Below are 26,194 nucleotides of genomic sequence, written 5' to 3' on the forward strand. Positions count from 1 at the left end.
CACAGTCAGGGTGATTTTATTTCTAGAAAAGGTGGCAAGCTCCATGCTGCATGGTGGCCAGTGTGCACAGAAGCGGGCGTGGCGAGGCCCACAGGGAATGGCGTCCCCGCACAGGTGCCCCCACAGTCCCCGGATCAGAAGGTGGGTGTCCAGGGGGCTCCATGTTGTAGGAGAGCCCAGCGGGCAGCGCGGGTGCAGCTAGGGCCGCGAAGGCCCTGGAGCCAGACCGAGAGGGCCGCAGCCCCCGCCCGCCCCCCCCCCGCCCGCCCGCCTGCAGGTTCCCGGGAGGGAGGAGAGGGGGCCGGCAGAGGCAGCTGTGGCCGCGGCTTCAGAAGCCCTTGTCGATGCTGAGGCTGCGGCGGGTGACGTGCTCCAGCTCCCCGGACACGTAGTCGGCCATGCTGATGCGGTAATGCGCCAGCATCTTCAGCATGAGTCGCAGGTTCAGCCACCACTGCTCCCGGGGCATGCGGTGTCTGTGGCGGGGCGGGATCGGGGCTCAGGGGCAGTCCCCCCGGGAACAGCCCCGTGGTGGTGTGAAGACTGTCCCTCCCGCGTCTGCCCCCAGGACGGGCTCGGCACAGGCCCGCTGGGCGAGGGAGGCACAGGGATGGCCTGGGGCATGGGGACGGGGCGGTCCAGCGCTCTCTTCAGAGGCACTTACTCAAAGTCCGTGTCCTTCTTGAGCTCGGTGACAGGGCTGAAGGCCACTGCCTTCTTCTGCAGGCCGATCACACAGGCCGAGTCGGGGGCGTTGGCAAACACTCGTCCTGTGGGCACAGACTCTCGTTGGCAGCCCTGAACCCTGGGCCCTGGCAGAGGGCAAGGTCAGGCCCAGGGCCACCACCCCGCCCTGCCACGCACCATTGCGGTAGACCGCCCGCAGCTTCTCCGACATCCAGAGCATGGCCTTCACCCCGAGCTTGGTCCCGTAGTTCCGGTCAAACGGGGTCGGAGCACCGCCCTGGAAACACAGCGGGGGAGGAGGCAGGTGGGCGCTCCAGGGGCCCAGCAGCCTGGCCCCACAGTGACCTCAGGGGAGCCCCCCCCTCCCAGGCAGCTTCTGACACCCCATGCCCTCCCACCCCCGTTATTTCCAGTCTGTTCCCTCTTTCTCCACCCCAAATCCGGCTGGAGAACCACCTCCAGAGGCTGGCCGGTGGGCTGCCTGCTCGTCCAGTCGGGTGGCCTCCTTGGGCCCCCCATCGGGCAGGCACAGCCCACCACTGGTGAGCACGGACTCCCCCAGGGAGGGGGGACCCTCCCTCCGTGGGCTGGGAAACCACACAGCTCGGGCTCCCTGCAGGCCCACAGGAGGCCAAGCACGGAGGGGACCGGGCCTGGCCCGTCCTAGCGCTGAGGACGCGGCGGGACAGGAGCCTCGCCCTCCTCACCTGCGCAGGGGAATGAGGAGCATGTGACAGGTGCACAGGGAGGGGCCCTCATCCTGCCACAGCCTCCCGACCCCTCAGCCCAGGCACAGATGGAGGCAGAGACCAGGACCCGCGCTCCCCTAGCCCGTACCTGCTGCAGGTGGCCCAGGACGTTGGTCCTACAGTCAAACACGCCCTTCCCCTCGGAGGAGTACAGGTTATACAGAAACTCCGTGGTGTAGTGTTCATGGCACTTCTCATTTCTGGAAGGAGGGGCCGGGCCTGGGTTAAGTGGGAGCCGGCTGGGGTCTCATCCCAGACACTGAGCCCCCACGGGGCCGGGCCACAGACCAGTTCTGGGAGAGGGGACGGTGCCCCTGGAGAGGCCCGTCCGGCCTGGCTCCGCCCAGCTGCCCCTCCACAGTGGCCCCGACCCGCAGCCTGCGCCCCAAAGCCCCACCATGGCTCAGGCAGACCTCCCCTGCCCGGCCCACCTCCCGGCAGCCTCACCGGAGCACCAGGCCCCTCTGGATGTCCGTCTTCATCTTCTCCGTCATGTGCTCCACGTTGGCCTGGGGGCGGGGGGTCCGCAGGGTGAGCCGGGCGTCAGCCGGCTGTGTGGGCAGCAATCCCCCGGACTGGCCCACCCTGGAGCCTGGGGGACCCGGGGGCCGCGGGGAGGCCTGCAGGCTGCAGCCGGTGGCGGCAGGCCCCCGGTGAGGGGGCCAGGCCAGGTCATGGCGGCCGACACGCAGACACAGGGTAGGGGGATTGTGTGCGCCTTAGAGGGGACCCCCACTCAGCCCCGCGGGGGGTCTGCAACGGGAGACGGGCTGGGGGCTCAGCTCACTTTCAAGTCTTGGATGTTGAAAGGGTCCTCGAAGACGTAGGCGGCGTCGGCACCCACCGCGATGCCCGTCACCGTGGCCAGGTAACCGCAGTAGCCCCCCATGGTCTCCACGATGAACACGCGGCGCTTGGTCCCCGAAGCCGACTGCTTGATGCGGTCACAGCTCTGGGGGTCGGGGGCAGTCAGGGCCTTCCCCGTGGGCCAAGGGAGCCACCGGTGCCCGGGGACCCAGGACTCTCCTGGAGTGGACCGTGGAGGGGGCGGAGGCCAGGACAGCCCCGTGCCCTGCTGTTCCTAGGGGGTCACAGCCCTCCCCACGCGCTCCTCACAGGGCCCTCTGAAGCAGGGTCCTCAACTGGGGTCACTGTGCGCCCGGGGCACAGGGGGTGTCACCAGCACCTGCTGGGCAGGCCAGCGACGGCGCTAAGAGGCTCTGATGTTGGGCCAGGGAAACACTGGGCCTTCATTTTCTCATCGGTCAGTGGGAACGTGGGGTCGTGGGAACAGGGGACCAGGTGACATGAAGTCCACGGTCTGCAGATGCCAACAACGAAGTGACAACGGAGAGTTCTAACCCAAAAGGGTCAGAGTTTGAAAGGGAAATTATAACATTAAAGAACTGAGAAAGAAAAATGAGACCAGTAGGCTACTGGGGTCTGAACCATGAGGTTAAATCCCAAGTAAGAGACAACCAGCAAAGTGGAGGAAACTGCTCCAGTGTTTGCCAAAGGATCAATATCCTACTTCTGTCCGTAGAGAGCACTTACAAATAAACTCACTACGAGAAAAATGGGCAAAAAAACCAGAAAAAGGTAATTTTCCATAAAATCTTCAAAAGAGCAATAAACAGAGAAAAAAGCTCAGCTTCACCAGAAATCAGAGCATTCTTCCCGTCATAAAAGCAAAGACAAGACGGGGTTTGGTGCCGGTGAGCGGCAGGGGCACGGAGCCTCCGAGGAGCTGTGCGGCCCACAGCTGGTGGGCCGCAGGGGTGGGGCTGTGGGATCACGGGGTCTCCGGGTCGGCAGGTGGGGGGGCTCCTGTAGCCGCGTTTGTTCTTCTTTCTTTTTTAAGATTTTATTTATTTATTTGAGAGGAAGAGACAGAGAGAGAGAGCACGAGAGGGAAGAGGGTCCGAGGGAGAAGCAGACTCCCCGCCGAGCAGGGAGCCCGATGCGGGACTCGATCCCGGGACTCCAGGATCATGACCTGAGCCGAAGGCTGTCGCTTAACCAACGGAGCCACCCAGGCGCCCTAGTCGCGTTTGTTCTATGCGTGTTTTCTCCTTTCTCTAGCATCACGCAGAAGCTGCTCGGTTCGGCCCGAGGCCCCCACACACACGGAGGGGCTGACCCCTTGGGGGCAGTGGGCTCACAGGGGGTCCCAGGTGGGGTGGGAGAGCCATGGGGAGGCCCCCACGGGGCCCCAGGCGGCACCCACCCTCCCACATCCCAGCCGGGGGGCCTGGGCTCTCCCGCGTCCAGGCGCGGCTGTTCACTGGACGGGACCGCGGCCCGCCGCCCACACACCAGCCCCGCCCAGTCGGTTCTGGCCCTGACAGCCCAGGTCCTCGTGCCGCAGTGACCCCAGAGCCACAGCCCTGCCTGACACCCAGGAGGCCTCCCTCCCCACGGCAGCCCCCCTGGGAGCCCGCCACCGTGCCCCTTTCTCCGGGGCCCGCCCCACGCCCGCCCATGTCCTGCCCGAGCGCGGCAGCGGGGCCTGGCGCCCTACCTCCATGGCGGCGTTGACAGCGGTGTCCGAGCCCAGGCTGAAGTCGGTGCCCGGTACGTTGTTGCTGATGGTGGCCGGGATGACGCACATGACGATGCAGAGCTCCTCGTAGCGCCCGCGCGCCTCCACCAACTGCAGCACCCCCTCGTAGGCCTGTGGGCGCAAGGCCGGGCTGGGGCCGGGAGGAGGCAGGGCGAGGCGAAAGCGGGCTCCCAGGCCAGGCGTCCTCGGCCGGCCTCCCCAGCTGACCTGCGGTGTGCCTGGGGCGGGGTGCCGGGACCCAGCTGCTCCCACCCCCAGGGCCGCCTGTGCGGCCGCGGTCAGCCAGGGAAGCTGCACTCCGAGGAGGACAGAAAGGAGGCCCGCCCGCCCTGCTGTGACCCCATTCGCGTGGTGCAGGCGGCGGGGGGCTGGGGCCCCCCCGGGAAAGGGCAAGAACGGGCAAGTGTCATTTACGGGGGGCTGGCCGCGCACAGTGTCACCCCAGCGTGGGCTGAGGTGCTCAGACCTCCGCCCGGGAGCTGCACGAGGGACCCCATCTCACAGCAGCGAGGGAACGGACGAGGAGGCCGTGCGGCTCGCCGTGCCAGGCTGCCCACCCCCAGCAGCAGCTGCTGCACCTCCCCCTGCCTCTCCCCTCCGCCCCCCTGCGCCCCCCCACCTCCTCCTCACCAGCACCCGGTTGCCAGCACCAATTTAAACTTTGTGAAGCCTACACTGGACCCCGTGGCCCCCAGGAGTCCGGCTGGCCCGTGGACTTCCCTGCACCCGGCAGTGGCCCTCACCTCAAAGCCACCGATGACCAGCAGGGCGTGGATGTTGTGGGTACGGATGTTTTCCACTATCTTCTCCATGTAGCTCTTGGGCAGCGTCCTGCACGGGACATTAAGTCAGACGCACGTGGTGCGGCACGCCAGGCTGCCGGGACCTGCATCCACACGGTAGCTGACCGCAGGGGACGGCGGGCCCTGGACCTGGTGCTGTGATGCCCGTTGAGAGGCGGAGGCAGAGGCTCAGCGCCGGGGGTACAGGGAGGCCCGAGCACCGGCGCGGGAGGGGACGCATGCTTCCTGCTGCCTGGGAGCCCACTCCCTGCCCGAGAGGATGCTCTCCGCCGGCGTGGGACCACCCGGGCAGCTTTCCCCTGCGCAGGTGACCTCGGGGCACTCTCGGCCACAAAGAGGCAGGCGGGAGGGTCTGCAGCCCGTTCCGGGCAGGCCACCAGCCAGAAGTCCCCAGCCACGGGGCAGGAGTCCCCTTGCAGCCCCCGCCCCTCCTGAGCCTGCTCCCTGGCTTCCTGCCCCCCACTGCCAACAGTGGCCAGGGGGCCCGGGCCCTTGGCCAGCAGCTCACCTCTTGGTTCCCAGCATGGAGCCGCCACGGCCCAGCCAGCCGGCCACGTCATGCCAACTCACTTCTTGTACCTGCAGGGGAGTGGGGCGTGCAGCCTCAGGGGGCAGGCCGGGGGCACTCACCCATTTCTCCTCAGGTGACAGGTGTCCCCATCTGAGAGGGGACAGAAGCTGTGCCAGGCGCTGAGCGGCACACTGCAGGTCAGAGCATGGTCCCGGGCCCCCCGCCGGGGAGCTAACCCCTCTCCAGAGAGCCTGCTATCCACCTTCTTTGTGGACCTGAGCTGGGCCATCGCCTGTGACTTTGTCCCATGAGCCCCCTGGTCCTTGTTCGCTGTGAGCAAGCTGGGGGTGGGTCACACAACAACACACATGGGCCACCACGGCAGGCGCTGGCCCGCGTCCCTGCTGCCCACACCTACCTGACCCTTGGCCAGGCCTTCGAAGCCATCGTGCACGACATACACCGTGTGGCCCTGGGAGATGCCGGACCGCACGGCCGAGCGCACCGCCGCGTTCATGCCAGCCGCCGGGGCGCCCACGTTCAGGATGGCCAGGGAGAAGTTGGTCTTCAGAGAAGGAAGGGGGACAGGAAGGTGAGCACGGGGCCGGGGAGGAACCGGCAGACCCAGATGGAAGTCAGCGAGAGCACGGCCTCCGGAACCGGGCCCGGGGTCTCATGGCCGCCTGCACATCTTCCTGAGTGGACACCCCTGGGAATGACATTCGTCTGCCCTACGACGCCACGAGTGTCTGGCCAAGACCCAGACGAGCCATGGTGCAAGCCCGGCTCGTGACCCGCCAGGGCCTCAGCCAAAGGCTTCAGCCGGACTTCGGTGGCTCCCAGCCAAGCGTGGCTGGTGGGGGCAGCGGTGCGGGTGCGGGCCAGAGTCAGTGCCCGTCTGGAAGCTTCCAGCAATCACGCCACACTCCGGGCTCAGAGCAGCCAGCGCCCCATGCACTTGGCGAGCGGCACGGATGCATAGTGAAGGGGGCCACGGAGGCCACGGAAGTTTTCTAGGAGCCACGTTAATCAAGTGCAAAGAAGCAGGTGACGCTATTTTAGTAGCAGGGCTGGTTTAACCTGACGAACCAAAATTATCACCTCAACCTGGAGACTCCAACAGGCTCTCACATCAGCTTTCCAGACTGTGTTCCAGAGCCCGGCGCGTGCCGGGCACATACAGCCCCCCTCGCTGGGCAGCCACGTCCTGAGCACTCTGTGGCCACACGTGGCCGGCCAGTGGCTCTGCCAGACAGCGTGGCTCTAATGGGTCCAGGGAACACAGACCTGCCGCCCCAGACGCGGTCACACCGCCATGGTCCCAGACGGGGCGACCACACCACTGGACCGGGGTGTGGCCCATCCCTAACTAGCTCCTGGGACGAGCGGGGGCCAGGACCCCACTGTCCGGGACAGTCTCAACGGGACCCTTCCCTCATCCCCGGGGTTTCAGAAACACGTCCTGCTGTCGTCCTTACTTTGAGGAAAGCCCATTTCATGAGGCTTTTAGCTATTTTAGAACATTTCATAAGCGCGAGATTCCTCCTGTCCTGACCTACACCTGTGGGCCTAACTTAATGTCCTTCAGCTGTTGGCTAAGCAAGCAGCCAGGGTCACATCCAGGCCCAGGACCTGCTGGTCAAGCAGTAGCCGCGCCTCTCAGCTCACAGCTCAGACCCCAGACGGGAGGGAGGGTCCACGGGCCCCCTGGGCCAGCTCGGAGCTCCCTGTCCTGGGCAGGCCCCAACCCCGCGGGCGGGCAGACAGGGGCAGACCCTGGCAGCGGAGGCGGGCTCGCAGCCGCGGCAGCCAAGGTGATAGTGACCGAGGGGCCTGCAGCTCACACCACCTCACCTTCTCTTTGGAGAGCTTCTGGTGTGCAAGCAGCTTGTAAATGTTCCAGTTGTTCTCAAAGCTCCTGGAAAGGAAGCCGTCATGCATCATGCAGCCCACAGCCACGGCCACACCACTCAGCCACAAAGAAGCGCCGCCCGCTACCCCACTCTAAGCCCTGGCTGGGGGCAGGCAGGACGGCCCTGCAGAATGCGCGGCCCGCACGCCCCTCTCAGCAAAGCATGGGCCCCGCATCCAGCCCGTGCGGGTGGGCGGCTCGGAGCAGGTGGGAGGCACGGCTCGGGCAGTCTGGGCTGCTGCAGGTCCCGTCCCCCGGGCCCCTCCAGGCCTGCCCCCACTGCTTCCTTCTGTGGACGTCCCCCCCGCCCCAGGCCCCACCCAGCTGCCCTCTCCCCTCCGCCCTGCCCGGCAGCTCCGGTCCACCCCACAGCCTGCCGGCTTCCCAGTCACAGGGACCACTGAGCCCCCGCTCCTGCCGCTGCACTCCACACTCAGCGGACGGGTCTCGGGAGAGACGTGCAGCTCCAGCTCTGCAGGCACAGCCGTGTGCGAGCCACGCAGGGGTCTGCAGTGGGCCCGCCGCCCAGGGAGCCGCTCCGGTTCCAGGCCCCGGGAGGCCCTCACCTGCCGCGGAGCTGGATGGCCTCGTCAAACCTCTTCTCATCCATGGCCTTCTGCACCTCCTTTGTCTTAACGGAAACGAGAAACACAGACTGGAGGAGGCCTGGCGCATGCTCACAGCGGCCGCCGGCTCGGTGGGCTTGTCCTGCACCTGCCGGGCAGCGGTCACTGCCAAGGCCAGCAGTCGGGAGGGCTGGCTGAGACCAGGCGGCCACCAGGTCTTCCCCGGCAGGGCCCGCGCCTCCGCAGCAACATGGGGCCCTGCCAGGGCCTCGGGACCAGAGCAGAAGCAGGGCCAGCAGCAGTCAGGCCAGAGGCCTTCCAAGAGAAGTATCAGGGAGGCCAAACCTCCACACCCCCGTGACTCCTGCAGAGCCAGGGCCAGTGTCCCCAGTCCCTCTGCTCCGGCCTCCCCGAGTGTCCCCCCACGCCTGCTGAGTTCACACAGGGGCTCTGGCCACCCACCCGTCCCCCTCCCTCCCATCCTGCCCCAGACACCCCACCCTGCCCAGCCTGGAAGGTCAGTCCAGGGCCAACGGCTCCAGGAAGCTCCACGACCCTGGCTGCCCCGGCCCTCTGCAGCTCCCACCCCTCTCTCGGGGCTCGTGCCACCTCGGGGACATGCTCGCACCTCCCTCTCCAACCTGGAGACGCCCCGAGGCCACGATAGGTAACAAAGGAGCAGCGGAACCCCGCGCGTGTCCGGGGGCAGAAAGCACCCAGCCGGGTGGGGCGGTGTCCCTGCTGCTCCGTGTGGGACTGGGGGGGGGGGGCACCACACCAGGGCCTCCTGGGGAAGGCAGATGGGGTGCGGAGGGGCCTGTGCAGCAGGCCCGCTGGGTGGGGCCCCGAGAGGCCCTGGAGGGACAGGAGGGCCTGTGGGGAAGGGGGCCGCAGCGCAGAGCAGGGGCATCTCTCTTGGGAGCCCCCACCTGGCCCACCCTGGGCAGGCGAGCACTTACCACCTGCACACACTCCATGAGGGGCAGCCGCACCGACTGGTTCCCCGAGAGGCTGACCACGCAGGCCTGCGTGTCCGGTGTGGCCTCCAGCAGTGCCATGACCGCCTCCATGCCCATCTTGCTGCTCTGAGCGGGGAGAGGGGCGGGCGGGTCGCAAGCAGGTGGGCGCCCCCCGCCCCGAGCCGTGTGCACATGACCCTTCTCGGCTCTGGGGCCACGCTGAGCTGGCCCCACACCATGCACCCGACGTCCCTTCACCCTCATCTTCATCCCCCGCCCCCAACACACACACACACACACACACACACTGGTTGAAGCTCCTAGAACAGGTGGCACCAGAAATGACCTATGACCACCGTCCACGAGAGCCCCTCTGGGGGCTCGGACAGCCCTGTGAAGGAGGCTTGTCCCCACCGGAGTCACCGCCTGACGACAGCTGGTGAAAACCAGAGCCCATTCCCAGGGCTCCTTCCACTATGACAAGGCTTCTCGCTTGGGCCCGTGTCACAGTGGTCCTCATGCACGAGGAAATGATGGACATGGGCTGGTGGGCCAGGTGAGCTGACACATGTGGGAACGGCCCCCCTTGGGGACAAATCACACATGTGGATCCCGGCACAGCCAACGGGTCCAGCCCGTGCTCAAGAAAGCAAGGCCTGCGGAAAATGTGGCCTGCCCTATGAGGTCAGGTGGGCGCTACCCAGCCTCCGGCCGCACACCCAGACAATGCTCCCAGGCTCCGAGGCTTTCCGCACCTCGTGAGCGAGGCACCGACTGCTCAGGTCTGCATCGGGAACACCCAGGGAAGACAGTTCCTGTGCCGCTCAGGAGCACGGCACGGACAGCTCATTCGGGGGATCTGGGGTCCCTGAGCTCAGGCTCCTGGCCTGTGGTGCCGTCCACTGTGTGCAGGTGTGGCCTGTGGGCACCGGGGCTCAGGACCAGCACAAAATGCCGCTGCTCTAGCTGTCCTTGGTCTCTGACCCGGGCATCTCGGGTCTTCCACCAGCTTCTACAGACTGGCAGCCCAGTCTGTTCTCCTGCAGGGAGGGGAGACCCAGAGCCGTCCCCACACATCTCTGCCCCCCAGGCTCAGTGGAAGGACAGTGCTTGGCCCTGCTGTCCCAGGACCCTCAGGAGGCTCTCCTGAGCGCATCCCGGCAGCCTCATGTAGGGGGGCAGAAAGCGCCCAGCCAGGTGGGTCAGTGTCCCTGCTGCTCCGTGTGGGACTGGCGTGAGGGACACGCGGGGGCCTCCTGGAGAAGGCAGGTGCAGCTCCCCGCAGGCCCAGGCCCAGGGTGACCAGCCCTTGTGGGTGGGCACTTTACCACCCATGGGGCCTTTCCGGGCCCCCAGACCCTGTCCCCATTTGGTGGCACAGGATTCCCACTCGGCAGAGGACCAGGAAGGACCCAGCAGTGGTCAGGACAGCGATGGCGCTCAGGCCACAATCCAGGCCTCTGCATCGCCAGGGCCTCCCCCAGACCCTAAGGGCTGTGATGCTGGACTCAGAAGCACCAGACGTCAGAGCCTGGAAGGGCTGAGCCGTGCACCTTATCTTCTGTGCAGCCCCTCCTTTCCTGCCGAAAGCCATCACTGGGGCCTGGGAGCCTAGGTTGCCGAGGTGTGGGGCAGGGGTGGGTGCGCTGTTGAGACACAGGACCCTAGCCCCACATTTCCCACCAGAGAAACGGAGGGGCCACTCATCGGTCTCATCTACGAGGGCAGCAGCGGCGAGGAAATGCCCACCACACTCACCCACGCGTGCACACCCAGGGCCAGGGCAGAGCCCCACCTACCAGGATGCGGTCGAACGCTGAAGGGGTCCCTCCCCTCTGCACGTGGCCCAGCACAGTCACACGTGTGTCGAAGCCCAGCCTCTGGACCACCAGCTGCTCATTGGGAGAGAGTCGGGGGGTCCTTGGGTTCAGTGCCCACCCCACGGGCCCCTAACCCTGGTCCTCGCCACTCCCCATCCTCAGGGATGCTGGGGTGTGAGCCCCCCAAGGGCCTGCAGAGCCAGCCCAGGATTCATGCCCACAGCATGTGAGTGTGGGCATTTCCGTGTGTGTGTGTGGCTGTGTGGGTGTGCATGGCAGCGTCCCTGTGGCCTGTGGTCTGGCTTTAGCCCCTCGTCAGGCTCCACCAGGCCTGTGGCCCTGGGCCGTCAGTGCAGACTCAGTGGATGGACTGGCTCCTGACTGGGGACACAGAGGCTGCGCGGCCAAAGAAAGGGGGCACAGGAGGATGGGGGCCCAGGGCCCTGGGGTGGAGTGCAGCAGGTGGGCGGAGGTCACAAGGAAGGACTCCCCACTGCCGTGAGTCCTGCACTGGGTGGGGGTCACTGTCACCGAGGGGCCAGCAGGGGCGGGGCCCTGTCATGGGGATGTTTTTGAGGCCTGGACTCGGTCTCTGGGATGGGGGGTGGGCCTGCCCTGCAGGGAACATGTTCTGAACAAAGACTAGAAGCCGGGGAATGGGTGGCTCCCAACTGATGTGGGGCCCAGCTCGGCCTCTGGGGCCAGCCTTCTCGGGGAGCCCCCCGGCATGCCCACCCACATCTGGCTATCGTCAGGAACGAGGAAGCACCCTCCAGGAGTCTGGTGTCCATGGGCCCCAGCAGGAGCACTTGGGGACTGGAGATAAAGGGGTGCCTGCCCCCACCGAGGCCCCACCCATCCCATGTGACCCAACCCCCTCCCCAGAACTCACGTCCTTCACGTAGCGGGAGGAGATGGGCTTCCCGTTGCGGTCAATGGCGCCCTCGGCAATGATGATGATGTTCAGTCGGGACCCCGTGCTCCGAGTCTAGGTCAGAGAGGCCCCGGGCTCAGCCGCCAGCCTGCAGACGCCTGCCCCCGACGCTGCAATCGCGCCTTCCCGGGGTCCACGCCCAGGGGCCCACAGTCCACACCGCAGGGGTGAAGGGTGGACTGAGATGAGGGGGTGGGGAGGGGCTGCAGGAGCGCCGGCGAGTGGGCGCCCTCAGAGCTGGGAACCAGGCAGACGGCACGGCAGGGATTCGGCACGGGTGCTCCCAGGAAAGCAGTCACGACAGGAAGCCGCGTGGCGCGGCAGCCTCCCCAGGACTCAGGGCTGCCGGCCGGGATGCAGGGCAGAGGGGCCCTCGACTTAGGCCTCCCAGCCAATCCTGCCAGCAGCTAACCTGGGGCCCTGAGGTCACCTCCAAGCTTCAGTTTCCTTATCCTTAGAATGGGTGACCTCACAGTGCTGGCCACCAGCCAGGGCTTCCTGGAGCGAGACCCCCTCCCCTCCCCAGGCCATGGAGGGTCGAAGGCGGCACCGAGCTCTCTGGGCAAAGCCCTTCCCAAGTCTTCATTTCTTCAAATATATTCAAAACATTCACTCTGGCCCACAAGCCCCCCGTCTGCCCCACAGCATCCAAAGAGCCTCAGAGAGGAAGCCGGCCAGAGCAGCTCCCGCGAGCCCCAGGGCAGGGGAGGGAGAGGTGGAAGTGGAGGGCTGCCTGGAGGTGGTGACACTGGTGCAGGTGAGCGGAGACAGGGCGGCAGGTGGAGCAGAAGAGCCGGGGGGCGGGGGCAGAGAGGGGTAACATCTGTACCTCACAGGTGGGGAATCGGAGGCTCAGGGAAGCCGAGGGAGGGCCCGAGGGTCTCACAGAGCAGGAAAGACCCTTCCAGAAAGGCCCGGCCCCACATTCGCAGCAAGTGAGCCAAGGCCGAGGTTGGCCAGGGACCATGCTACCAAGCCCTGCTCCACATGGTCAAGGCCACAGGGCCCCTGCTGAAGGAAAGGACTCCCCCCACGGACAGAACACGGGCCTCCAGCCAGCCCCACCCACTGGGCTTCACGTGGCCCTGCCCTTGGCCTCGCTGGGCCTGCGCAGAGATGTAACGCAAGGGGCCGCTGGGTGGCCTGGGCAGTGGATGGGACTGATGCTGCCACCGTCCCACGGAGACAGGGACACTGAGCGCCAGCCCCGGGCCCACCCACCTGTCCCTCAGAGGACAGAGGGCCTGCATGCTGACCTCCCAGGGCCTTCAAAACTGAAGAAAGGGGCAAGCCCCTGGGCGGCCTCGGTGCTTACCCTGGGGGCGCAGGCCGAGCCTGAGTGTGAACTTCGGGGCTCGATCTCAGGGGGCCCCCCCGCCTCAAGTCCAGACCACAGCCCCTTGATCTAAAGGCCCCCCTCCCTACCTCAGGGCCCTCCTGTCTACTGCTGAGCCCTGCCCTGGCCGAGGGGCCAACCTGTGCTGGCTGGGGCATCTTGGGGGTCCCCAGGGCAGACTGTCGGCCCGTTCCACATCAGCACCCCGACTCCATCGTGAGGGGCCCGGAGCCGCGTCCCAAACACTCCGCTCGTCCCCCGACAAGGCCTCAGCCCCCGGCTGCCTCTCCATCCGTTCCTGCCTCCACGGCCCATTTGGGGCCTCATCTGCTGGGGTCACTGCCCCATGTCCCATCCACCATCTTCAAGAGGCCACCCCCCTTGGCTCAGGCTCAGTGGCCACGGCCCCCAGGAAGCCAGCATGACTGTGACCTGCTCCTGCCCCCTCCCCATGTCAGCACTGACCACGAGGAGCTGAGCCCGGGGCACTGTCCTGAGCACCATCTTCCTCGGCCCAAGGACGCACCCTGGGGGACACCTGTCCCTGTGCCGTCTGGGCGGCTCGCAGCAGGAACCTCCGGGAGAAGCCCGTCCCCACTCACCTCACCCAGCCTCTCACACATCAAGTTCTCCCAGCCATCCTCGGGGGGTGCCTCAGGGATGAACAGCCAGTCGGCCCCCGAGGCCAGGGCGGACACCAGGGCCAGGTACCTGGAAGAACAGTGTTAGGTGCTACAGCGGGCGGTGGGGTGCAGCCCGGTACCATGGTCCAAACCCCGGGTCACGGGGGAGGTACGGCTCTGAGCCCCATCCAGCCCCAAAACCGGGACTCGCCACGCCCTGAACTCTCATTCCTACGGCGTGAAGTCAGCACCTGCCCCATTCCAGGCACCGTGGAGGTGCCAACACCCCTCACTCCTGCTCCCCGACAGCCCCTCCCCCCACTGACCAGGGCAGCCCCCCGTACCCGCAGTGCCGTCCCATCACCTCCAGCACAAAGGTCCTCTGGTGGCTGTGGACACGGAACAGGGTAGAATCTGTCAGTATGCACCCCGGTGAGCTGTCTGCACAGCCCGGCCCGGCCCGGCCCGGCAGAAACGGCCTCGGGGCACGGAAGCGGCGCCACGCTGCCCACGGCCATGCCGCCCAAGGCCCCAGCCCTGTCCCACAAGTGCCCCAGCGACCCAGCAGACTCAGGAGCTGCCCGAGGACAGACAGCCCATCCCACTGCCAGGGCGGCCGGGTGTCTGCACGAAAGGCCAGCTCTGCCTTGGGTTCACCCCCAGCCTTTGGGCCGGTTTCCACGGAGCTGCTCCCACGGCGGAGGCCACTCGCCTGGGCCTGGCCATCCCTGGCCAGGAGTCTGAGCGCCCCCTGAGGGGTGCAGCCCTGCCCCAGGGCCGGCAGGCAGCCTGACAAAGACCATGTACAAAGCTGGGGCCCCTGCCAACCCCACCGAGTGGCGGCCTCAGCCCAGGCTTGCCCGGTCGGCGGGGGGCCCCGCTCACCTCTGGGCGGTGGTGGTGATGGCGTCAATGACCTCCATGATGCGGTGCAGGGCCGAGTCGGTGCCGATGGTCATGTCGGTGCCGCAGAAGTCATTGTCGATGGAACCCACCAGGCCCGCGATGCTCAGGTGCGAGTACGTCCGCGCCGTGCTCTCCGAGATCTTGCCTGGGCAAGGAGCCAGCCCTGAGGCCCCGCCGGCCCCGCCCCAGCACCCCCGGCCATAGCCCCCCCCGGCCCCGCCCAGTGCCCGGGTCCTACAGCAGGGGTGGGGCGGCTGAAGCAGAGGCTGAGCCCGAGAGATCTCCTGGGCACCCTGGGAGAGTGCACGCCTCCTTCCCTTCTCCGGGGCCCCACAGGGACCGAACGCAACTCCCAGAGGCCACTTTCCGACCTCAAACTGTGACAAGGTCTGTAACCCACGTCCGGGAATCACTTACAGACAGGACGTGTCCACACAGCACAGGATGTCCCCCGGGACTGCTGTCCACCACCAGGAGCGCGGATGCTGCTGGGGGGCCCTGACGCTGCATCCCCCAAACACTGACGTCTCACTACCGGCCGAACCCACCCAGCGCTCCGAGAGACGGCCAGGGAGGCCCTGACCTTGGGCTGGGCCGGGCCCTCTCCTCCCAGCAGGCAGATGCACCCCGCGTCTTCACGTCCCCACAACCTCGCCCTGCCTGTTCCTGCCCCCTGGCCGATCCGTGCCGGGGCCCCCGACCCACCTGCCCCCACCAGCTCCTCCAACAGGCTGCCCCACTCGCTGCGGAAGATGTTGGCGCCCGTGAGGCTGCCGTCCCCGCCGATGACACACAGGTTGGTGATGCCACGCTGCACGAGGTTGTAGGCCGCCGCCAGGCGTCCCTCCCGAGTGGTGAAGGCCTTGCAGCGGGCGCTGCCGATGATGGTGCCGCCCTGCATGGACGAGACGGCAGCCTTGGGGTACGCAGGGGCACCGGGGGGATCCCGGCACTGGGCAGTGAGGGAGGGGCTTGTGGGCCTCGCAGAACTGACAGAGAGAGAGAGAGAGAGAGAGAGAGAGAGAGAGAGAGAGAGAAGTCCAGGGGCTTCTCTGGAAGCCTGGGCAGGTGCCCCCAGCTCCGGGGTCCTCCTCGCACTCACAGCGAGAATGCCCACATGCCAGGCTCAGAAGTTCAAACAAGGTGGTGGAGAGAGAAGGCTCTGAAATCTGTAACACGCGCGCACAGGCCGGTCACCAGTGCAGGGAGCTCCCTGAGCCGCCGCAAGAGGAACACACCTTCAGCAGCCCAGCCCTGGCCAGCTTGGGTCCAGGGCTCCCCCAGGACGCAGCCACAGCCCACACCTGCAGGCCCGCTGTGCTCCGGCCAGACCTGGAGAGCAGAGTGCCCCGTGTCCCGGCATGCTGCTCATGAGACCCGCCAGGCCGGGCCCCGGGCCCCCAGACTTACAGAGGCTGGTGCAGCGGCACCACCCTGGAGGCAGAGACCAAATCCTCCCTCGTCTGCCCCCCATAGCGCCTCTGGGGCCGGAGTGGGGCGGATGGCAGGGTGCCTCTCGGCAACCCTCCTGAAGATGCTCAGCTTTCCTCCCAAGAGCCCCTCCTGCCCCCTCCTGCCTCCGTGCTCTGAGCCCCCCACTCCTCCCCAAACACCAGCTCTTTCCGGGCCCCTCCACCTGCCTACCTTCGATGCTGCTTCACAGCCCAGCTTAGTGCTCACAGTCTAAAGCCCCTTCCCCAGGGCTGCTCTCCCAGAACAGAGAGGCCACCGCCATCCTCAGACACAGGGTTAGAGCAGAGCAAATGGCCAGGTCAGGGTCTGAGGCCTGAGGAACGCCCTCCCTCGGCCCCTGGGGTGGAGGACAAGGTGGTGGCCAGGCCATAGCCCCATTCCAGGACACGACGGGGTGGGGGGGTGTCTAGGGAAGCCCAAGAAGGAGGCTCATCCACGTCCCAGTGGACAGACCAGAGCAGGGACGGCCAAGTGGGCCTATCCCACAGGAGCCTGGGGCAGTGGAGTCCAACAGGAATGCCTGCCCTGGGCAGGAGGGGTGGGCAGCGCCCGCGGGGTTGGCCGTGCCTGGGCACCAGGGTCCAGCCCTGGCCCCCCACTGCTCCCGCTGACCCACCTGTGCCTTCCAATGACGACCGGCCACTTGAATGGCCCGGCCCTCTGTAAGCTGGGGAGAGACACCAGCTTGCCTGCTGCCCCGGTCACTGGGAAGCTCAGCAGGACGACCGAGGGGAAGACCAGGCAGAGGGTGCAAGAGGCCACTCGGAGGCCGTGGCACACCTTTCCCAAAGGGTCCTGTCCTCCCCGCCCGCCCTTTGCCGAAGACTGAGCGTGATTGCAGCAGAGCCACATCCTGGAGCCATCCTGTGTCCCCACGACCCTGCAGCAGCCGATGGCCGGGTCAGCCCGGAGCCCGCCCACTCTGGGACGGCGTCCGTGTGTATTTGTGTGTGTGCGCGTGCGCCCGTGTATGTGTGTGCGCATGGGCATGCTCACGGGCACCAAGGGGTCGCCCCACTGAGGCTTACCAGCTGGATGATGTTGGAGACGCTGAGCCAGTTGGCCTGCTTGATGTTCTCGCCTCCTTCCACGAGGCCCTCGTAACCCTGAAACCAGAGGGGGCCTGCGTGAGCCAGGAGCCCACGGCACGTCGGCTGGAACAGGGCGCTGGGACATTGCGCCCAAACCCCATCTGGCTCCAGGGTCCTGACTGCTGAGGCTCCCCCACACCAGGGGCCTTGGGACATAAAGCTGGGCTTGGCCGGCAGTCTCGGGCTGTCAGAGGGAGCGGCCCAGGGCGCCCAGCTGGCCCCTCCAGAAGCCCTTCTGCAGGGGCTGGTGAGCCTATTGACTAGAGCTGACATGCGGCAGAGGCTCGCTGGCGGCCAGCCTGATGAGCTGCCGAGCCCTGCGCGTCATGTCCCCGAGACCAGAAACCTCAGCAGCCCAGCGCCCAGCGGCCCGCTGCCCTGGAGCCTCCCGCCAAGGAAGCTGCTGTCCTGCCTCCTACGGGTACCGACGGCCAGAGTGTCTGCCCTTTGCATCTGGGGGCCCCACGCAGCCACGTGCCGGGGTGCGTGGCCGCTGCTGCGCCACCCGTCATCACGCGGCCCCACGGGCTGGTGATCTGTGCACTGCTCTCCAGCTTGAGCCGTAGAGATCATGCTGCTAAGAACACACATGTGTCCAAGCAGGGGCCCCATAGTCACTGGGTGTGTGAGCTGCTGATGGCATGGCCACACGGCGCCCCACGTGCTCGTGGCCACCTCCTCGCCAACGGGCAACGCGGCCGGGATGTCGGGTGCACGCCACCGCCCCGAGGGTGTGTCGGTCCCTGCAGGTGGTTCTAACTGGAAGTTCCCTAGGGCAGAAGCCACCAGGAGGGCCTGGGAGGAGGCGGGCTCCAGCATCTTGCCCATTGCTCCATCACGTGGCCTACACCTTTCTTAACTGTCGCGGTTCTTCATATGGTCTGGACACAGGGCATGTGCATTTATGAGCAGCGAAAAGACGCGGCACCACCACACTGAGAGGAGCAGGGCCGCCTCCTCCCTGCAGCCCTCCCCGCCTCCTCCCCTCGGGCCAGTTCACCCTGTTGTCCATCACCTGAGCCTGCAGGGACCTGGGCGGCGAGGCCCTGGGGCAGGCAGGGCAAAGGCTCCTGGCGGTGGGGATGGGGGGGGCAAGTGCCCACCCTGCCAGGAACCAGAACTAGATGAGGGTTCTCAGGGTCGCAGGGGGGCCTGAGGGACCACCAGGCTGCTTTCTCCCGCTTAGGTCAGGTCGGGACCCTCCCCCCTCCCCCCCATCTCCCTCAGGAATTTTCTGCCACTAGGACACAAGCCAGCCCCTCCCCCAACCCAGGCACCAGAAAAAGCCAGAAAATGACCTGAAAACCCACAGCTGACACCGTCCAGAGCAAGCAGCTACGAACAGGCAGCTCTGCGCCCACAGAAGCCCAGGACTGGGCGCGGAGCCCAAGCACAGTGCCGGCCTGGCCCCCTTGCCCCACTGTGTACCCAGCATCCCCGGAGACCCGGCCGTGGCCGGTCAGCTCAGCTAGAGTCAAAGTCTGACAGACACAGCCCTCCTTTCCTGGCCTTGGAAACTTCTAGAATGTCTCTGCATACCTCTACCCACGGTGTGTCACCCTGCCCTCCCCCAACCCTTCTCCCTCTGCAGCCCTGCGGCAGCTCCCTGCGTCACCTCTGAGCCCCGAGGTCCAGTGTTGGCTCCTGGGCCATTTCTGGATGAGCAGGCCCGCTTCCTGACCCTCCAGGTGTCAGGACTGTGAAAAGTGCATTCATTCACGATGTTGCAATAGCTTACGTGCCCTAACATCCCTGCGTAACCGAAGAGACAGCTCACAGTCACGGCGGTAAGGATGCACCTGTCACACGCACAGAAGCTCAGGGAGCCCGGGCGGGACCCATGGAACTAGCCAGTCCCTGGAGACTCTTCCCCTGTCCCCCAGAAGGTTCTAGACCATTACCAGGTGTGGGCCTGCCCACCTGCTCACTGGTTCATGTACTCAGACATCCCCGTGCAGCCGAGGGCTGCGTGTGGACCGGCCTGAGCTGGGGCCCAGGTGAAGGGACACGGACAGCCCACAAGCAGGGGAGGAGAGCGGGGGAAATGGAACTGGCTGGGGTTCGCTACAGTCTATGCAAAAAGTGAAAACAAAACAACACAACAGCCAAAAAACCACAAGGAAACATTCCACAAGGGTGTGTGAGCTGGTGCCCATGTGTGGGTGTGGGAACCCACAGGCTGGAGGGTCAGCCTCAAATCTGAAACGGGGATGGGGTAGGGGGGGCCAGGCAAAGGGGGCAGCATTCAGCGAGAACAAGATAGAGCGAGAATGCTCTGTCGCCCCCACTGTTATTATGGGTACTTTGGACACCGTTTGCCCTGCGCACGCTGAAGGGTGCAGGGGGGCTGGGGTCCGAGCGGCACGGGGCTGGAAGGACGGTGGGTGGGGATGAGGTCCTGGGCCTCTGAGGGCCACAGCTTCCCCCCGACCCTGCACCTCAAGGGCCATGGCCCGCCCCATAAGCACCCAGTGTGGGCTCCCCACCTGCACCCCAGAGCCAGGGCCCAGCCCCTCCCCACCCAACCCCAGGCCACCCTGACCAGCCTCCACATCCCCATCCCTGCTCTCTGAACCGTGAGTGGTGGTCAGGGGTCTGTCCTTCCTCCCCACGTGCTGGCCCCAACACGCAGCCCGCCTAGCCGCCGTGGGGGGGCCCGGGACCCTGGCCCATGCCTTACCTCGTAGATGAGGAAAACTTTGGCTCCTACGTAAATGCCCATGCGCGTCACAGCTCTGACAGCCGCGTTCATACCTGCGAGGGGGCGGGGCAACACCCATCAGTGGAGGCGCACACGTGTCGGGACCCGGGACCATCGTCCCCCACATCTCAGGGGCTACCGAGCTAGGAGTTCGAGGTCCAACCCCGGGGGCCCGGTCAGGCACAGGGTGAACCACTGCAGGGCTGTTTCAGCCTCTGAGCATTCAGAAGTAAGGTGCCCCTAGGGTTAAACCAGGAGAACCCACGCCCGGCCTGATTCGGCCTGAGCCGGGGACCAGGTGGGTGTGAACGCTCCAGACCCTTTACAGCCGCATCCACTCCCACACGGACTGCTCAGCAGAGCCCCCACCCCCCGCCCCACAGGGCCAGGCCCCGCCCTCGAGGGGTGAGAACGAGCAGCTGAGTGCTTGGCCCAAGATAGAAAGGGGGGGCCCATGGGGGCAGCACCTTCCAAACCCACCTCTCCTGCTCTGCTGCCGACTCCCAGGCCACGACAGCAGGGCGCAGCTCAGGGGGCACACCGAGGGCAGTGCCCACCAGCCCCGAGGCCTGAGTCCCCTGCCCCCCCCCCCCCCCCCGGCCCCTGTCCTAGACAGAGGGTGCTGTGAGGCAGGACAGGACAGTGCCCCCTCGGGCCAGCATCCACAGCGGGCGGCGGGGGGGTGTGGCAGCCTCAGGCAGTGCAGCCGGGCTGGGCTCCGGCTCTGCCCTCCAGCCCACACGCGCCAACAGAAGCCACCAGACTCCAGCAGGTCGCCCAGCCCCAGTCCCCTGGCCAAATAGCAGCTACCCTGAAAAGATGAGCCCTCATGGGGCAGGAGAAGGGGCAGCGTGTGGGAAATACTCCATGCCCAGAGGACCCTCAGGCCCCCCTTCACAGCTGCTTCTGAGACCGCGGCCCACAGATGGAAAGGTGTCTGCTTGAGGTCCCCTCTGTGTCCTCGGGGACCAGGGCACGGTGGGCGCTCACGAGATGAAGCTGAACCACGCCCTCTGGGGCGGCCTGCAGAGCAGTCCCCTGCTGCTGCTGACGGGGGGCGGGGGGATGATGGGCCCTCGCCCAGGGAGCGAGCCTCCAGGCAGCCGGACGGGCAGGTCACGCACCGTGGCCAGTGGCCCCAGTGCCACACACCCTGGGTCCTACCCTCCGATACCGGGTCTGGGGGCCAGATGGCAGAGGTGCCCTGTGTTGGTGCCCCCCCGAGACCACCGCCTACTCCTCCTGCCTGCCTTCCTGCCAGTCCTGGCCTGCGAGCGCACACGCACCTCCTGTGCTCTGTCCCAAGCTTAGGGAGCCTTCTCCCCGGAAGGCAGCCCCCCCCGCCCCAAGCCCCTCCCCTCTGCCCCCCCCAGCTGGGCCTACTGGCTTCTGGGGCCCCTCACCACATGTGTGCTCCGCCTGGGGACCCCGGTGTGAGGACTCTGGGCCTCCACCCTGGTTACACAAGTCTCCCAAGTCTGCAGCCTGGAAGGCAGGGCCCGGGGGGGACAGCAGGTCACAGGGCTGCACGGAGCACTTGAGGAGGAGCCCAGCAGACAGCCCCTCCCATGCGTAGGCTCAGGGCACGGGGCTCCCAGGAGAGCCAGCATTCCCTCTCCACAGACGAGAAGCTGAGGTTCCGGAGGGAGGGTAGGGGGCCTGCTGGAGCCCCAGCAGGTGATGGACCCTGATCCTCCCTGCGCCCACCCAGCAGCCGAGGGCCCTGCTGCCGAGGTCCAATGCCAGGGGTTCTAGCAGCAGGGGCACCCGGACGACTCGGGGACAGAGCACAGAGGCCAGCCGGGACCGGAGCCGGCCACACTCGCCGCTTACGCTCTTGACTTCAGCAAGGGAAGCCCATGGCTGAAGAAACCATAAATGTCTCAGGACCCCAAAGGGGGAGAAGCAGGGTTGCAGAGAATGAAGTTCAGGCAGGATCCCGGAGGGCACCACACACCCGCCAGCGCCTGTGGGGTGGGGAGGGAGACGAGATAGCAGCAGACCGTCCCCACCCCGCCCCCAGGCCCCAGCCGGCCCAGGCTTTCCACTCTCTCCTATCTTGGGGCGAGGCCACTTGGGGCCCACTGCAGGCTCAAGGTCCAAGCCCCACCTCTGGCTCAGGAGGTGAGGACACAGGGCACAGGGCACAGGCGGGGACTCTGGCGTGGAGCGGGAGGACAGTGGCCAGGGACCCAGGCCCACCGTCCGACTGGAGGTCCCCCTGGTCGCCCCTGGCTGTGTGTGCCTCTGCGCAGGCCAGCCCCGGGGTCATGATCGTCTCCCGAGCCCGCCAGGGGGCTCGCCTGGGGCCCTGGACAGCGCAGGGCCCCCAGGCTCACGCTACCCTGCTCAGACCGTGCTATGGGATGGCGTGAATTTCAGAACAGGACCTGGCCAGCTGCCGTGGGAATGCGGCCCGCGCGCTGGATTTCCCTGCACACCTCACTGTAAGCTGCTTCTTGAAAGAGCCTTTTCATTGTCCTTTAATCTGCTTTTCTTTCTCAAAATAAACCCTAGGCTGTAGACCAAGCCCCAAGGCCCGGGCAGGGTCAGGAGAGCAGCTTCGGCCTCCCACCCTCGACCCTCGGCCCTGCAGTGGGCCACGGACACAGCAACCGAACCGCAGTCTGAAGTCCACACGTGACTTTTCCTCATCCGCTCCCCCAAAAAAAGTGTGAGAAAGTGGTGGCCATGTGGTGACACTGGGCTTGGAGGAACAACTTTAATTACAGGCTGGGAGCCTGGCTGCCACGACACAAGATGGGGGTGGGGGGGGTGGGGGGGCGGTGGGGGGGTGGGGGGGAGCTCATTCCCGCCTGCAGGGACAGGGGCGGGGGCTGGGACGACACAAGGTGGGGGGCGGTGGGGGGGGTGGGGGGGTGGGGGGGAGCTAATTCCCGCCTGCAGGGACAGGGGCGGGGGCTGGGACGACACAAGGTGGGGGGGGTGGGGGGGCGGTGGGGGGGTGGGGGGGAGCTCATTCCCGCCTGCAGGGACAGGGGCGGGGGCTGGGACGACACAAGGTGGGGGGCGGTGGGGGGGGTGGGGGGGTGGGGGGGAGCTAATTCCCGCCTGCAGGGACAGGGGCGGGGGCTGGGACGACACAAGGTGGGGGGGGTGGGGGGGCGGTGGGGGGGTGGGGGGAGCTCATTCCCGCCTGCAGGGACAGGGGCGGGGGGGGCAGGTCCCAGTCTTTCCTCGTCTTCTTACTTTCGCACCAAGTCTGCCCCCCGCCCCCGCTGCCTTCCCTCAACTGGTGCGCAGGAAGGGGGAGGCTGGAGCCCGCAGAGGATGCTCTGCCCCCTCCCCCATTTACAAAGGGCCGTGCTGGGGTCACGTCGACACGGCCCAACCACCACCAGGTCTGGCCCTCTACTCCATGAGGGTGGTGGCTTTCACGCATTCCAACAGATGCAGAACTCAGCATCCAGGAGGAAAGTGCACCCCAAGGTCCCCACTCTCCATGGCTGCTGTCAGCCCGGCACCCACACCCGAGGGCACGCGTCATCGGGTGCGTCTTCGGGTCCCTGTGAGCTCAGCCTTTATTTGGAAGGCAACGGGGCCCCCTAAACTGAGAACCCATCCTCTGGAGCCAGATCGTGGGGGAAGAGCAGGCAAGAGGGCGAGCCAGCCCAGGGCCTGCACCCACGGACTGGTCTCAGGAATTACACACCAGAAAGGCTCCATTCTCCCCCGGAATACCAGCTGGCCCCTGCATCTTCCTTCCAGCATCGGCCCTGAGCCCTGAACTAGGAAGGGTGTGGAGTCACCCTCCGCGGCAGCTCCAAGCATCAGACCAGAGCGCCCGTGCTCTTGGGAAGTGAGGACACTCTCAGAGAAGGGCATGAGGCAAGGCGGCGAGGGCCAGCCACACTCCAGCCACATCCGAGAGGCACTGCCCATTCTGGGTGAGAGCCAGGGCCAGGCTGGCCGCCTGGAGACCAGCAGCTCACACAGGCTTGGCTCTCATCTGGCCCACCGTCCGGGCTGACAGCTCCCTCGTGCCCAGGGCCCCTTCCTCCCTGGCCCTTCAGCCGCCTGCCCTGATCCCCCGTCCTCGGCTTAGTCTGCGCCAGGAGAGGGCAGGGGCATGCCACCTGCAGGGCTTTGCACCCGTCCCTAAATGCGTGCCCTTTCACCTTCTCCAGCCCCTCAGGTCTCATCTCCTTGTGCAGATGGCAGCATTGTGGGGGGGTGGGGGGGGACCGCCGCGCCAGCAGGAACCAAGGGAGTCTGGGGATGTGCCTCTCCTTGCGTACACACAGCCTCTCCCACGGTCTGATCGGGAACGATGCCTCCCCAAGGCCTCCCCAAGGACACGCTCCACGGTTGCGCCCCTCGCCCTGTGTGCTCCAGGCCGCCCCCAATGCCCAGCCAACAGGCAACAAGGGCTCTGGCCACAGGGGCTGCCCCCCGCCCGCCTGCCACACCAGGCCCAGGGGGCTCAGCACCAGTTGCAGGAGGGCCCCTGCGCAGCGCAGCACGCCGACGGCTGGCCGATTCTGCCCTCCTGGGCTCGTGAAGGCCTCTTCCTCCTGTACCTCTTCCCTGCTTCTGAAGGGGAAATGGGGAGCCGGGGCCAGAGAGGGAAGCAGAGAGTGTGTCTGCACCTCCTGATGTGGAAGCAGGCGGACCCGGCCCATCCCTCCAGCAGTCTGGGCCCTGCTCTACTTGAGGTCACTCGCGGGGTTCCGGAAGGGCGAGTGGCTGCGCTGGCTGAGCAGTGGAGGTGCCACACCGCCCCCCCCCCCCCAGGCCCGAGGCACTGGACAGCAACAGTCAGGGCGAGACCAGGCTGCGGGGACACACACAGACCCGCTCTGCCAGGCCCCTGCCGCGGGGCCGCCCAGGGCGCAGGCCACCAGGAAGCTGGCCTCTCCCTACAGAGGAGGTGAGAACAGGTCCGCCCGCAGGAAAATTCCCCAAGCCCCAGCCGGCGCCCCTCCCACCCAGCGCTCTTCCCCACCCAGGCCCAGACCCGAAGGGCCGTTCTTGTCCGTCGGCCACTCCCGGCCCGGCCAGCCCGGAGGGAGAAGGGGACAGGGAAGGGGTGCAGCGTCTGATTGGCCTCGAAGGGGAGGCGGTGGTTCGGCGAAGCACGACGGCCCCCGGTAGCGTGCCTGAACCAGGAAGAGCAGGGCTCCGGGGCCCGAGGCGGGGACCTGCCCAGCCCCGGGCGACCTCCGCTCAGCGTGACCTCCAGGAAACGGGGTCCTGACACGTGCTGCCCGGCAAAGGGCGCGGGGAGCGGCCGGGCTGGCCCGAGGGCGCGGGAGTGACGCCGCCACTCGCGCGCGTCCCAGGGCCACCGCGGCCGCGCAGACACACCTCCGGGCGGCCGGGGGGCGGGGCGCGGAGGCCGTGGCGGGCGGCACGTCCGCCCGCGGCTCCGGCGCGTCTGGCGGGGAGGGGGGCGGGCGCCGGCGCCGACAGAGGGACCCGCAGCGGGCCCGGGAGCGCGGCCCTGGGGGCGCAGGCTGCAGCGCGGGGTCGGCCGGCCGCGCGCCCCCGGGTCGCAGCTGGTGGAGGGGGGAGAGCGCGCCCGGAGGGGCCCAGGGACAGGCAGACCCCCCCCGCCCCGGCCCGGCGACGGGCCCCGCGCCCCCGCCCACCTTGCGCATCTCCGCCGCTGGTCAGCACGCCGATGGCCTTGCCGGCCCCGGACATTCGCAGCTTCTCCAGGTCCACGGTGGCCATGGCGGCGCCGAGACGGGCCGCGCTCGCTCCCGCCGGGGCCGCGCACTGTCGCCGGGCCCGCCCCGCGCCTCTGTCCCCGCCCCGCGCCACGTGTGAGGTCACCGGCCGGGGGCGCAGGCAGGGGCGGGGAGTGCGGCCGTGAGGCGGTCCCCGGGCCCCGGTGCGACGACACGGGGCGGCATCCCCACCGCGACCTCTGACCGAGCGGCCCACGGGGTTTCAGTATGGCAAACGCGGCGCGTTGATGGACAGTCCGTGCCATCACCCGACCCGCAGCCAAGCTTTCCCAGAGCGTTACAGACGGCCGGTCCCCTGCCAAACCCTGCGAAGTATTTGCAGTTCTAGGACCGGTCTGTTAGAACTTTGCTTTTCAAGAAGTTGGTTGCAGGAGCCCAAGTACCCCTCCGTCCTATTCGGGCACCCAGGGAGCGCCTTCAGGCCGTAGTTCAGGGCCCGCTGAGCGGGTGCAGCTGCTTGATTAGGATGCCGAATGGAAGTTAGAGCAAAACCAGCCAGCCTTCACTTGTTCATTCCTGCTTCAGTAAACACCTGCTGGACCCTTGGAAAACTTGCACACCAAAGTCATATGGGAGCTGGGACCTGGGTCAGGACAATGGCCTCCACCTCGCATGGTCCATGGGTCAGCCAGGTGGAATGATGGAGCCCTTCTTGTGAGCCAGGACCCCAGGAGTGGGGGACCAGCAGGGATGCAAAACAGCCTGGCCCCCACCCTCAGGGAGACTGGTCCCGAGAATCCCTGTGAACCAAATAAGGGGCTCCCCAGAAAAGCACCCATCCTGCAGGAGCCCTTACCCAGGACTGGCGACTGGGAAGGCCCAGACAGCCACCAGGAGTCTTGGGAT

At 66.9% G+C, this 26,194-nt stretch overlaps 1 protein-coding gene across 1 annotated transcript; it reads right to left on the reverse strand.

Moving 5' to 3' along the window:
- Positions 1 to 25,387, reverse strand: PFKL (phosphofructokinase, liver type). Its single transcript, XM_028126476.2, has 22 exons — positions 25,247 to 25,387; positions 19,614 to 19,687; positions 16,871 to 16,948; positions 15,075 to 15,264; positions 14,349 to 14,514; positions 13,808 to 13,852; positions 13,443 to 13,551; positions 11,463 to 11,558; positions 10,550 to 10,642; positions 8,751 to 8,876; positions 7,792 to 7,856; positions 7,168 to 7,231; positions 5,732 to 5,878; positions 5,311 to 5,381; positions 4,743 to 4,830; positions 3,958 to 4,110; positions 2,224 to 2,388; positions 1,884 to 1,945; positions 1,525 to 1,636; positions 865 to 964; positions 665 to 770; positions 1 to 476 (listed from the first exon to the last, which is right to left on the reverse strand). The coding sequence occupies exons 1-22, from the start codon at positions 25,329 to 25,331 to the stop codon at positions 329 to 331; spliced, it is 2,343 nt and encodes a 780-aa protein (XP_027982277.1). The 5' UTR covers positions 25,332 to 25,387; the 3' UTR covers positions 1 to 328.
- Positions 25,388 to 26,194: the final 807 nt, after the last annotated feature.

This window comes from Eumetopias jubatus, unplaced genomic scaffold (genome assembly GCF_037043125.1).
Source record: "Eumetopias jubatus isolate StellerSeaLion01/CBP00866 unplaced genomic scaffold, mEumJub1_p1.0 scaffold_1, whole genome shotgun sequence".
NCBI lineage: Eukaryota > Metazoa > Chordata > Mammalia > Carnivora > Otariidae > Eumetopias > Eumetopias jubatus.